This window comes from Hypanus sabinus, chromosome 26 (genome assembly GCF_030144855.1).
Source record: "Hypanus sabinus isolate sHypSab1 chromosome 26, sHypSab1.hap1, whole genome shotgun sequence".
Classification (NCBI taxonomy): domain Eukaryota; kingdom Metazoa; phylum Chordata; class Chondrichthyes; order Myliobatiformes; family Dasyatidae; genus Hypanus; species Hypanus sabinus.
The window spans coordinates 36262197-36274936 of NC_082731.1; the positions used below are offsets into that span (position 1 = coordinate 36262197).

General features: G+C 40.0%; 1 protein-coding gene across 1 annotated transcript in view; it reads right to left on the bottom strand.

Moving 5' to 3' along the window:
* Positions 1–12740, bottom strand: part of LOC132381439 (heterogeneous nuclear ribonucleoprotein L-like) — a 39177-nt gene that overhangs the window by 7541 nt on the left and 18896 nt on the right. The window contains exons 7-12 of the mRNA XM_059950841.1: positions 6739–6798; positions 4327–4646; positions 3125–3249; positions 2599–2800; positions 1037–1094; positions 512–532 (exon numbers count right to left, since the gene is read on the bottom strand). Coding sequence (XP_059806824.1) covers positions 512–532; positions 1037–1094; positions 2599–2800; positions 3125–3249; positions 4327–4646; positions 6739–6798 — 786 coding nt within the window. The remainder of the gene's footprint in view (positions 1–511; positions 533–1036; positions 1095–2598; positions 2801–3124; positions 3250–4326; positions 4647–6738; positions 6799–12740) is intronic.

Consider the following 12740-nt stretch of genomic DNA (forward strand, 5'->3'; position numbering starts at 1 on the left):
TACAATATTTCTACTTTACATAGGGTGTATATTTATCATATCATTCCTGCTTTTACTAAATGTTAGTGTTACTTTAGGTTTTATGTGTTATTTGGTTTGATTTGGTAGGTTATTTTTTGGGTCTGGGAACGCTCAAAAATTTTCCCATATGTCTTACTAGTAATTGCTTCTTCGGTTTACGACATTTCAGTATACAAGCAGTTTCATAGTAACACTCTACCTTCGGGGGAAACCTGTAAAGCATTTTTGTAGGATTAAGGTGACACCTACTTTAGTCCCATATTACAGTATATGCTGTGCACTAATAACAATACAAATGCTGGGAAAGACACCATGTCAGGAAATAGAATCTTAAAAATAGTTTTCTATAAAACTCAGCCACGTGAATTGAATGGGTGTGATCGGTTGTTAGTTTAAGACCATCACAAGGTACTTTTAACAAGGATACAGGTACTTCCTCATAGTTCAAATTTCACTGAAAGAAAAAATAGAATACAGATTTATGTCCTACCTTGATTTCCTTTAGATCCAGCTGGTCCGGTTTGGATAATGGAAGAAAGAAATACAAATTTCTATTTAACAAACCCTTCTTCCTCCTAGAGAATTTATATACAATCTGCAGCATAACATGTTGCCCAAAAATGAATCACACAAGGCTTTAAGCACTCAAGAACAAGGAATAATCCCCATTATGACAACTCTCTACACTCTAGGAATAACTCATTCACTGGAATTGCACAAGAGCAATTCATATTGTCAGGTATATTCTTTAAAGATCTCAGCTCCAACATGAATAATTTGAAAACTTCCCAAATCTCAAATATAGATAAATGCCTCCATTTTTCTAGTCAGTGCATGGCAATAAATTTACCTGCCTCATACATAGACGGAGCTCCAGAAGAACTCAAACACCACCCTCAAAGGACTAGATTTGTGACAGCACTACTTTCACTAAGCGTTTTAAGACTAACACTGTATTCAGAGAACATCACACACACAAACAGAACAAGATTATTTGAAGGTACAAGTCACTTACTTTTCCCACTGAAAAATATGACACTTTTAGGTCTCTTCACGTCAACTTTGTCCGATATCTGGAAAACAATGCAAAATTACAAGCCCGCTCTCTGCAAATACAAGCATTAGATGCAAAATAGCCAATCCAGGAAATCAAACATTTAAAGTTAAAGGCAAAGATAAAGCACCATTTTAAGTCTTTCAACTCATGCACTAGAGGCATATTCATTCCCTCCATCACTAACCCAGTATTTGTGGTGTATGCCATCATTATTCACCCAGGCTACTAAGAAAGTCCCTTCTAAACCAGTGACCTCTACCTCAGAAGGACAAAAGCTTCTGGCACATAAGTACTAAGCCAAGCACCTTTCTGACTTGGAAATTCATCGCCATTCCTCCCTGAATGCAGAGTCTATATCCTGGAATTCCTAAGTGAACACCACTGTAAGAGTACCTCCACTAGAATTACACCAGTTTGTCACCGATTTTCAAGGGTGGACAAAACAGCTTGGCTTTTCCTGGCAAGCCCAGAAAGTGATTAAATTACTTTAAAAAACCAAATTATATTTAACGTTAATATCACTGCACAATCAACACGCACTTTCTTCCAGGTTGAAATAAAGTAGAAACGACGAAACCAAAAATTTCCAAAATTAGTTTGTTAGGGCATATTCTGGAGATGTGCAATATAGCAAATATTAATCTCAACAGGAACCAGTCTTCAGATCTGAATATGGATTGTAGATTGAATTTAAAAGCAGCTTGGAACAATAGTCTTCCTGAAGCTGCATTGTAAGTTGCAGAGCAGGAAACAGCCAACTGACCTGAAATGTCTCCACATACGTGAAATGCAATTAACATGCCATTGTATGAATATGACTCAGACCACAATCGTCAGCAGTAATTTTAAGTGTGTTGGCGTGAAGACCCAGGTATTTGAAAAATTACATGCAACTCAAAAGCAGCATTATCAGGATCTTGTAACTATAGAAATTGTCCTGTCAGCTTGTTCTTTAATGTGCTGTAATGTTGAGTTGGGGACTCTCTCTCGAGTGACTCCTAAGGCTTGTGTTTGCCCTGAATAGACTTTTATATCTACCAGCTGCACCCCGATGACTTTGTTCACAGTCGCGACACTAAGTCAAAAGCAATGGATGAAACAAAAAAAATCCAAAATTAGCTTAAAATATAGGTTTCGGTAAATACACTCCTAAATGGATACCTGCAGGAAAATATCTGGGATTCTCTCCTCTGGAGGGCTATAATTATTCAAAAAGAAATCATATTTTTGGGCATTGGGGAAATCAGGTTTGGAAAGTGGACTGATAGAACATCCTAAAACAGGGGTACCTGACCCTATTTTTATGCTATGGACCCCAGGTTAGGAAACCCTGCTTAAAGGGACAGAACAGGTTTGATGATTCACACGGCTGACATCTGTACCTATCAGCAAGTCTTCAGATATGCCAGAATAACAGAGCCCCAAGGCTCCTTGGGTGTTCCTATTTTGAGCACAACACTATTTCAGAATAATGAGGCTCACAAATGGAAAGCTGTTTCAGAGAAATACTACATACAAACCTGATAGAATACTTCTTCAACAGTGCCTGGAGGAGCACTGAAGAAATGCAGCATGTTGTTAGGCTTCTGGATTCGATTTTTGGCAGCTTGCTTCACATTGGTGAATCGGTTATTACGATTCGTTGAATAGTCCTTGAAACTACAAGAGCCGTCTTCCAACTCAAATGACTGGCCAGGGACAATTACCTTTTGTTTTGATACACTGTGGGGGAAAGGAGGGAAAAAACCCTTAGTGAAAAAAAAGGCAGAGGTTTAGCTATTGATTAGCAATCAGAATTGAATCCTGTGACTGTTTCAATTCCCACTAAGATTTAAGTACATAGCCAGTATCAGAAAGTGACCACAAAATTAGTTGTTCACCAACATCCTTACCAGACTGGCTAAAGATCCTGAGGAGGTAAAACTCAACTAACCTAGAAGTGAATTGCTAGGTCACTTCGCTCTGGGGCATTTGGCTTTGCCATCAACCTCCATCCTACAAATGACATACTTGGAAAATGTATTGGACTCAGCTCAGCCGTCTTACCATACATTTATGTGCTGGTCAAACAGAAAGTTTTCAGTGTTCAGACACGTGAGGGCACGGTCCACTGCAAATCCATCCCCCATTTCCACCATGGCAGCTCCAGGTTTGCTTTTTAGGAATTTAACCTGTAAATAGATTTGTAGTTGTTAAGTATTAAATTGAAACATGAGTTTAAAAAAAATTCTGGGAAAAAAAACTTTTGGAGACAGAGGAAATAGCAATTAGTCCACTATTCAAGATAAAACAGCGGAGAATTGAGACAACAGAGACTGGAATGTGAAGTCAAAACAAACTGTTGGAAAAGTTTGGCAAACAAGCAACATGGGTAGCAGCAAAAGAACAGCATACGTTTTGGGTCAAAATTCGGCTCGAGCCCAGCAATTTATTTTTATTTGCCTACCACATTTTTGTAACAATATCTCCCAAATATGCTTCTACACAAGCTCAAGATCACACTTAGAATCAATAGTTCAGTCTATGCCATACAGTTATTGCTTATTGTCAGAGTGCTACAGCAGTTCGAGTGCTTTGCTCCTTTAAAGTACACACACACACCAGTACTTGTGCACATTTTATTCCATATCTGTACTTTAATTTTTAAGACATTATGCACCCCCCCCCCCCCCCGCCCAATCCCGATTTGGTTTGCTACTTTCCAAATACAAGATCTTCTGCTTACTGTCCACAGCTGTTGCTGATTACTTATCGCATTGTTAAGCAATTAACCTTTGATACTGGGCCAGCTACCAATCACTTGCATATTCGTTCGTTAGAAGCACTCTGTTAAGTGAAGGAATTTCAATCAATATTTGACTCTACCTTTCTTGAGAATGTACAGTCTTTTTACATCAGCTCCTTGTGTTCTGTACTGTGATGGTGAATAATAAAACCGCTTTGAAACTACTCAGGAATGAAGTTTAGTTATCTGCCTAGCTTAAAATGGGGAAACTCTCGACTGACGGCACAAAAACATTGCTTATTCAGCAAAATTATCGAATGCTGTCTTTTATCATTGTCTGTCATTCCAACACACCACAGCAATTGCTAATATGTGTAAACAAAAATACACACACGTAAATGTACACGGCAAACAAAGCTGACCCTTGATCAGATAACAATAACCTAAGATAACAATGCAAAGAGATTGTAAACAATCATTAACAATTTCAAAAAGACTAATGCAAATTCCCATGCAAACATACCTTATGCACATTTCCATACAGACAGAAAATATTGAACACTTTGTCTGGGTTCATTCTCTTAGTATCCAGCCCATACACGATCAGGACTGGGCTATCAGCGAGAGGACCATAATCACCATGAGGGGCAAGTGGTGGAGGTTGCTGTACTGAGGAGCCATACTGAGAAGAGTAGCGCCGTGAAGGTGGACCCCTACGAGGGCCTGCCACTGGAGGAGGTGGTGGTGGAGGACCCATCCCCCTGCCTTCATAACGATGTGGCGGAGTATAATCGTCGTCGTCATCGTCATAAAATCCATGGTATGAAGGAGGATAGCCATGACCTGGTCAACGAGAAAGCAAAGCGTGGTCAGAAAGATAAGCTTGCAAAAGATATGCAATTTATTCTGAAAACTAGAAACGGACTTGTACTTTATGAGCAATGTAATTGCTTTGTAGAAATCATATGATCTCCACTTACTTTAGCTTGATTCAGCACTGGTCTCCCACACTAAAAAAGGGGCATTAATTTAAAATAACGTGAACACTATTTTATGGTGAATCTCAGCGACTTTTGGCTAGTGGCCAATGAAGTAATGAAAACAAAACACTTCATTAATCACCCTTTCTATTAAACAATCAGTGCAAACAATAACTTGCAACTTCCCTTTGGCCCTGGAGGCTACAATGCAACAGAACTGAGGCAGAGCAATGGGCCCATCGCTGAGAGCAAGCGAGAGCAGAGGTTCAATCAACTTAGGTGCTGGGCCGAATTGGAAAGGTTGGGTACTGGCTGAAAGAAGGCAGCTGGGCTCATGGCCCTTGAGCATACTTAAGGGCCAGATTGAAAAGATCAGGGTGTTGGGGCCAGAGGCAAGGGACAGGTTTGCTGCGCCAAACTAAGGGCCCGTGAATAGACTCCTTGTTTCCCTTCAGTTCAGAATGCTATGTTTGCATGATTTTATTTTTCCTCTGCACATTGTGTGTTTGATGATCTTTCTTTTAATAAAAAAAATTATTTTGGGTTTCTTTGTTTTGTGGCTACAAATCTCAAGGTTGTGTAAAGTATACATACTTTGATAATAAATGTACTTCGAAAGTCATGAATATTCACTATTTTGTAGAATATGATAGAAGTTGAAAGCCAAGCTTGAGGTGAACAATATTGCTACAAAATTTGTAGATTCTAGAAGTTGGCCAATTCAGTTCCTGACAAATCAATACTATGTTTAAAACAGAATGAAGAAAATTTAACACAAGGGGTCAGCAACTTCAATACATCTGTAATTTAGGGAAGGTACTGCCTAAGTAAAATGTGCCTAAATACCAAGGGAGGCATCTGACCAAAGTTATCCATTAAAACACTTCAGAGAACCACATGAAATCTGATCTGCCAAAATATCTGAAGTTCACTTTATTGTCAATCATTACCAACTTAAAAATCAGTAAATTTGGATTTTACTTTTCCAAATCTGGATTTAAAGGGAAGAAAGCAGGAAGGTTTTGTATTTCTGTTGAAACGCATCCTATAATTGAGTTCAATAATTTTATTTTGCGCCGGGGGTACTGCAAACAAAAGGTCTGAGAGGACAGCACAGCCCCATTCCTGGGACAGGGTTACTGCACAACCAATTCCATCCTGTGCACTTGACAAGAGCAGCTAAATTCAGTGGATTTGGATCTCATCTTTCATCTTATAGCTTAATTTAGTACAGATATTATCCCTTTCTCAGCAAGGTCAAGCTCAAAAAGGGCAAACATTTAGGACTCTAAAGCAATCTGATCTTGAATATGAAGCTCCAGAGGTACTAAGCACGTAAACATTTTAAAATTCAAAATGGAAAGAAAGTTGTTCTTATTGTGTGCAGTTTTGGGCCACTTATCTAAGAAAGGATGTGTTGGCATTGGAGAGGGTACAAAGGACGTTCACGAAAATGATTCCAGGATTGAAAGGCTCTGCTCACTGGTATTAAGAATGAGTGATGACCTCATTGAAACCTATCAAATGTTGAAAGGCTTTCTCGAATGGACGTAGAGAGGATGTTTCCTATGGTGGTGGGAGTCTAGGACCAGAGGACACAGCCTTAGAAGAGAGGGGTGTCCTTTTAGAACAGATTTGAGGAGGAACTTCTTTAGTCAGGGACTGGTGAATCAGCAACTTGTTGCCAAAGGCACCCTGGGAGGTCAAGTCTTCATGTATATTTAAAGCAGAGGTTGATAGATTCTTCATTAGTCAGGGCATGAAGGGATACAAGGAGAAGGCAAGAATCTGGGACTGAGGGAAATGGATCAGCCTGATGAAATGGCAGAACAGACTCCATGGGCCGAATGGCCTAATTTTGCTCCCACATCTTGTTATGGTCCCATTGAAGCATAATACATAAAACTGAACGCACTGTTTAGTAGAGGGATTTTTCTCTGGCACGATCCACTCACCAAAGCTGGATGGAGCATCGCCAAGCAAGGCAGGTGGTCTTGAACGCTTGCTCGGAGGCTCTGGAATATAAAACAGAAAACTAACGAAGCCATTACATACAATGGGAATAAACAAAAGCAGTAAAACTGTTACACATGAAGTCCCAACTGCAGCACAAGATTAAGTACCGTTCCCCAAGGATATAATACCAAACAGTTACTAGAAGTCAATTCGAAAGTACGCAGAATAAGACAGAACTAATACAGAAATGTCTACTTACAGCAGCGCTAGGGCACAAGGTCCAAGTGAACATTATCTTACCACTTTTATGCCTCAAACAGCAACAAATGGTTTGAAAGATGGCTCTCCATCAAACATACGGTTGCAAGAAGATTCAACACAGGCTTGAAACTTCAACCCTGCTTCATAGGTTTTACAGTACATGATCATAGAAACAAAAGATTACAATTAGAACATTCTTCTACACATCATAGATCTTTATTTGCATTTAAGCTTACAGCACAGAGGAAATTACAGAAGAAACACATTAACATACGAAAGATTTGATGACCAGATCATGTGAGAAGTGATGAAAGGAAAGCTGTCTTCAGTGTTTGAACCCCAAGATGCAACGTTCAAATTTACTGGTGCATTTGATCATCTGTGTGCACATATCCTGAAGTGGCCAAGTAAATTAGTTTAAAATCAAGTGACAGTTGCTTATGCAAATATTAACACCACCCATATAGTAGAATACAGTTATTGCATTATGGGCTGTGTTTCAGAATATAATCTATAATGTAAAACACAGATTTGAAATTTGATCTGCAAGTGAATATGGAATGCTAACGTGTCTGTATCTGACATTTAAGCCGTATTATGGGGTCTAACTGATCAAACCCAGCCAGTGACCGTATCTGCAAAAAGCTTGAATTCAAAGTTCAGCAGAACTGAAGTATTTGAGCAGTTTAGAAAAAAAGCAACTAGAATGAATTAATCCATAGATTCAATCTATTTATATTTCACCAAAACTGAGCTGAGGTAGCCAAATGTCAGGACCGATTGGGAAGCATATACAGAACCGACTGGGACTTGCTTTCTAACGTTACTTTCCTGCAACCTTGACTGGAAACTCGCAAGCTGTAGGGAGGGCGAGGTCAGGCTTGGCTCCAATGTCAGCAAGCCACTGTCTGTCTGGATATCCCCTGCGGCTTTTCAAACTCAAGTGCAAATAATTTACTTTATGCAAATACACTAAATCTGCCCTAAAGCAAACACTGATCCAGGGTTAAGGTACGAGGAACTTATGATGGCTCTGGGCCTACATTTCCCAGAGATCAGAAGAATGAGCGCAGAATACTGAAAGGACTGGATAGAATGGGGATTCTAGGAACAGAATACACAACCTCAGAATATTTCATTTGGAACAGAAATTCTTCCTAATCTCTTTAGCTAGAGGGCGTTGAACCAATTGGCTCAGACAGCTATGGAGGCCAAGTTATTGAGTGTATTTAAAGGTCTTGATTAGTAAGCATGTCAAAGGGTACAGTGAGAAGGCGGAGAATAGGTTGAGGGGACAAAAAGATCCGACATGACAGAATGGTGGGGCAGATCTGATTAACCAAATGGCCAAATTCTGCTCTTGAGCCTCAAGGTCAAACAACTTGACTGCCAAGGAAACTTGACATTTTCTGAAGTTCCAGAGGTCAATGAATCTTTTAACTTTCACTACCTAGTCAACTGCGGAGTCTCAATCACACACACAATCAAGACAAATGGCGATTTTTTGGCAAGGGTTGGTGGGCTAGGGGAGGAAAGTAATGGATGGAAAAGATCACCCACCATCACACAAGCAGAGCTGATATGAAGGGCGATCAGCTTATGTAGAGGTTATCTGTTAATCTAATATAGAGGGAAATCTATCACCGTTATTAACCAAGTAACCAATTTTGCTATTGCACTAATTCCCATAAGGGCATATTATTAAATTGGGATTAGCATTTCAAAGGTTCAAAAGGTCCAATTTAATGTCAGGGAAATGTATACTATATACATCCTAAAATGCTTTTTCTTTGCAAAATATCCACGAAAGCAGAGAAGTGCCCCAAAGAATCAATGACAATTAAACGAGAGAACCCTAAAGTATCCCCCCTAGCACGCAAATGGCAGCAAGACAATACCCCCTCCCCCAGCAAAAAAGCATATCCACTACTGAGCCCAAGCTTGAGCTAAGCCACAGCAAAAACACAGACCTTGCAGTTACTTCAAAGACTATCACACTTCATCTGGCATTCGACAAACCACAGGTCCTCTGCATTTCCTCATCTTTCCATTTTGGAGTGCTCAAACTTCTATCATTTATGACTTACAGATGGAAATTACATCTGCTCAGTAACATCTTTTATCCATTCCATGGTAATAGCACCACCAGGGCTCTCAAGTAGCTCATTTCAGTTAAGAGTTCACATACCCACAGAGGTTTGGCTGAACTTTGAAATTCTGCTCATGCATTTCACGGTCACTGCTACGTTCAAGCCTGCATGATTTACAAAGGCTATATAAACCCAAAAAAGCATCTTACAAGACAGAAACCAGTCAGGGGATAGCTAGGAACCATTTAATCATTTGCCATTTCAGAAATGGTATCAGAGTTGGCAAAAATAAAGTTGGTCCAGATATCAATTGGTTGCAAGATCTTCCCTCCTCAGCCTATCCTGCAAGATGCTTTTGGGTGGGGAGAAAAACAGCCCAACTGAAAACTAAAGGCCCTTAATATCACCAGAAGTCAGTGATATATTAGAAATGTGATTGAAGAGAAAATTACTGAATGTGAGAAATAAATAATTCACTTCCTGCCCATACATAGACAATTGGATCGGCATGTATTTGTATACATAAGCAGAGGCATTCAAAGGATGAATCTCAGGACAAACCTGGAAAAGCATTTGGGACTTGAGGTGATAATGTTCAAAACAGGTAGAGGCAACATAAAATCCATTACCAGTGGACTGAAATTAAGAAAGTGCAAATACTAGTGTAGCTTGCTATTGGAGCACCATGTCACTATTTCTCTTGTGTCACGTTGTTACTTTGGGACGCTCAGTAAACAGATCGGTTTTCCTGCTCACCAGATTTGAGCTGCGCAAGATGGAGCAGCTAGTCATCAGTATGAATATTACTTCTCCCTGCACAAATACTAGTCAACCTGCCAATTGCACCATCCCTGCATTTGTTTATTCCATAAGTCTTCTAATGAAGTTTGGGAAGGTTATTTATATGCCAAGCTCTGTATTAGCTTCGCCAAAGGAAGTTCTACCTATAAACAAAGATGAATGTTGTATCTTTGGATCAAACAGGAGACCGTGGGATTTCAATGAAGAACACTATGTGATGCCTAGAGTATGATAACTAATGACAAAGATTCAAATGGAATTAAGTGGAAACCAGGATATTTTCCCTACCCAAACCACCCAGATAATTGCACATCACACTCAAAAGGAATGATACAAAAGCCAGGAAGTGGGAGCAATGCCAACAGCTCCACTTTTTGGCTGGCTTTGACATGCGCTGAATGACTGAGGTCTGGGTTGGCAATCCTCCACAGGGACAACCTCTGGGATACATGCTTGGTGTTAGACTGCTCTGTCACCAAGACAATGAGATACTGGAACAAACAGCACTTAACTGATTTTTAAATACCATTATTCTACTATTTATTTATTGAGATGCAGTGTGGAATAAGCCCGTTTGGCCCCTCGAGCTATGCCCATCCAGCAATCCTGATTAAACCCTAGCCTAATCATGGGAGAATTTACAATGACCAATTAACCTAACAACCAGTATGTCTTTGGACTGTGGTACAAAATCCAGAGTCATGGTAAAAATGTACTAACTTCTTAAAGGCAGTTGGGGGGGGGGGGGGGGGGAAATTGAACCCAGGTTGCCTGTACTGTAGTGTCATGCTAACCACTAGGCAACCCTGCCACTATTTCCCCATCTCCCATTTTAAAAACTTCTCATCTTATGCCTCCCACTCATCAGGATTATTACGGTGAAGCAATTTAAGTCTCAGATGTCTTATATGCACTTTTACCCTCCTTTCAGCTTATGGAAAGTTTTTATATTTGGAAAAGCATGACAGCCTGAAGTTACTTCCCATCACAAGTTTTTTTTGCCCATTCCACTGCAAATAAACAATTGCAATATTTCAAGTCTTAGTTACCTGTCTTTAAATGAGAGAATTGTTGCTTCGTGTGCCCTCTCATGTGGGCATTTAAATAGTCCGTTAAAATTGATTCTCAAAGTACAACGAATGAAAAGTGACATGCTGCTCCATACGTGACAAAAGGATGACAGAAATTGAAATGCTGGGCATTATAAATTCCAACTGTCCAGTTTTTAATGTTTTGCTACCCTCATGCTCTGCTTATATACCCTTATCACTGATGTACCTGCTTACAGATGGTATCAGAAAGACTTCTCCTGAAGTAAAAGGCTCTCTGGCTGTAGAATTGTCTGTCAAGTGGAAGGAACCTTCATTGATTCTGTATGACTGGAGTATTTAATGCAAAATAGCATCTGTACCGGTGGAATAAAAACCTACAAGGTCTCAGTGGACATGAGAAAGTGTCACATTTTTCTGCAGCTAACAGGGAGAGGAGGCTTTGTAGATGAATGATTTCAGTGTCTTCATCTTGTTAGAGGTTTCGTGAGGTAGATTGACAGAGAAAACGGGAAATATTTGAGGTGAATTATTCAGGTATTTCATGGTCTTGACAGCTTGAAGAACGTCCTCGCTCAATTGTGTTTTCTTGTGAGTACAGTGTTGATCACATGGATTATTTCTCCCTCTCTCCTTTTGCGCAGTGCTAGCTACGTGACAAGCTGTGCGTGCAGCCGACGTCCAGCGTTGGTAATGCTCACCGTTACGAGTGTATATACAAATGAGCGTCTTGTATTGAAGTCAGTGAATAGAGGCTGTTGAGGAAAGGCTGAAGGTTTGCCGTATGAGGAGGATAAGCTTCCAGCAACCTTCGATTTCTGGTTAGCACACTGGCATTGACAGGCACTTCAGAGAAAACCAAGTTTCAACACAATTAAACAAACGGGAAACAATTCTGGTACCATGTTCCAATTGCTGGGGACATTTTCATCAGAAGAACACAAGACTGACAATATTAAGGGGATACTATTGCTGAATTAGAAATATGTACCATCATAGTTCAAGGAAACACCAAATAAAGACAGCCGTTGTTTAATCCCCTTTTAGATTTGTTTGTCCAATCTCAAGGCTCCCTTTAATAGCAGATGACTGAAGGGACAGTGTAAACAAGGTGATCCAGAGTACTTGGCAGATCCCATTCTGTGAAGAACACTCAAAACTCCTACAGATAAATGATTTCTATTGTGGAAATACTGAGAAGGGTGGAAACCGTGAGAAACTAAAATGCAAGCAAGAAACACAGAATTAAAAAAGGTATTAACCATAAAGTACACTGCAGATGCTGTGGTCATACAACAAGCTGGAGGAACTCAGCAGGTCAGGCAGCATCAGTGGAAATGAGCAGTCAACATTTTGGGCCAAGACCCTTCATCAGGACTGAAGAAGACTCCCTCTTCAGTCCTGACGAAGGGTATCGGCCCCAAACGTTGATCGCTTGTTTCCACAGATGCTGCCCGACCTGCCGAGTTCCTCTAGTTTGTTGTACGTGTTAAAAAAGGCATTACTCTGTAATTAGCCCACTTTGACAGGGCAGCAAAGGACAGTCATGAAAATAGCATTTATACATACAATACATTCATTTGCAGAATCTTCACCCTTCAAGATGCTCGAAGATCTTGGGCGAAGAGAGCGAAATATGAAAAATTGCAAAAAATGTACGGCGTGTCCTTGCTCTGATAAGCAATGAGGTGAGAGGTTATTGCTCCGACAAATTAGTAGAAAATTGATAGGCATCTTTGTTGAAATCCATACTCAGAAAGTGAGATTGAATATCTGAAGAACTGAGGTGACCACAAAATG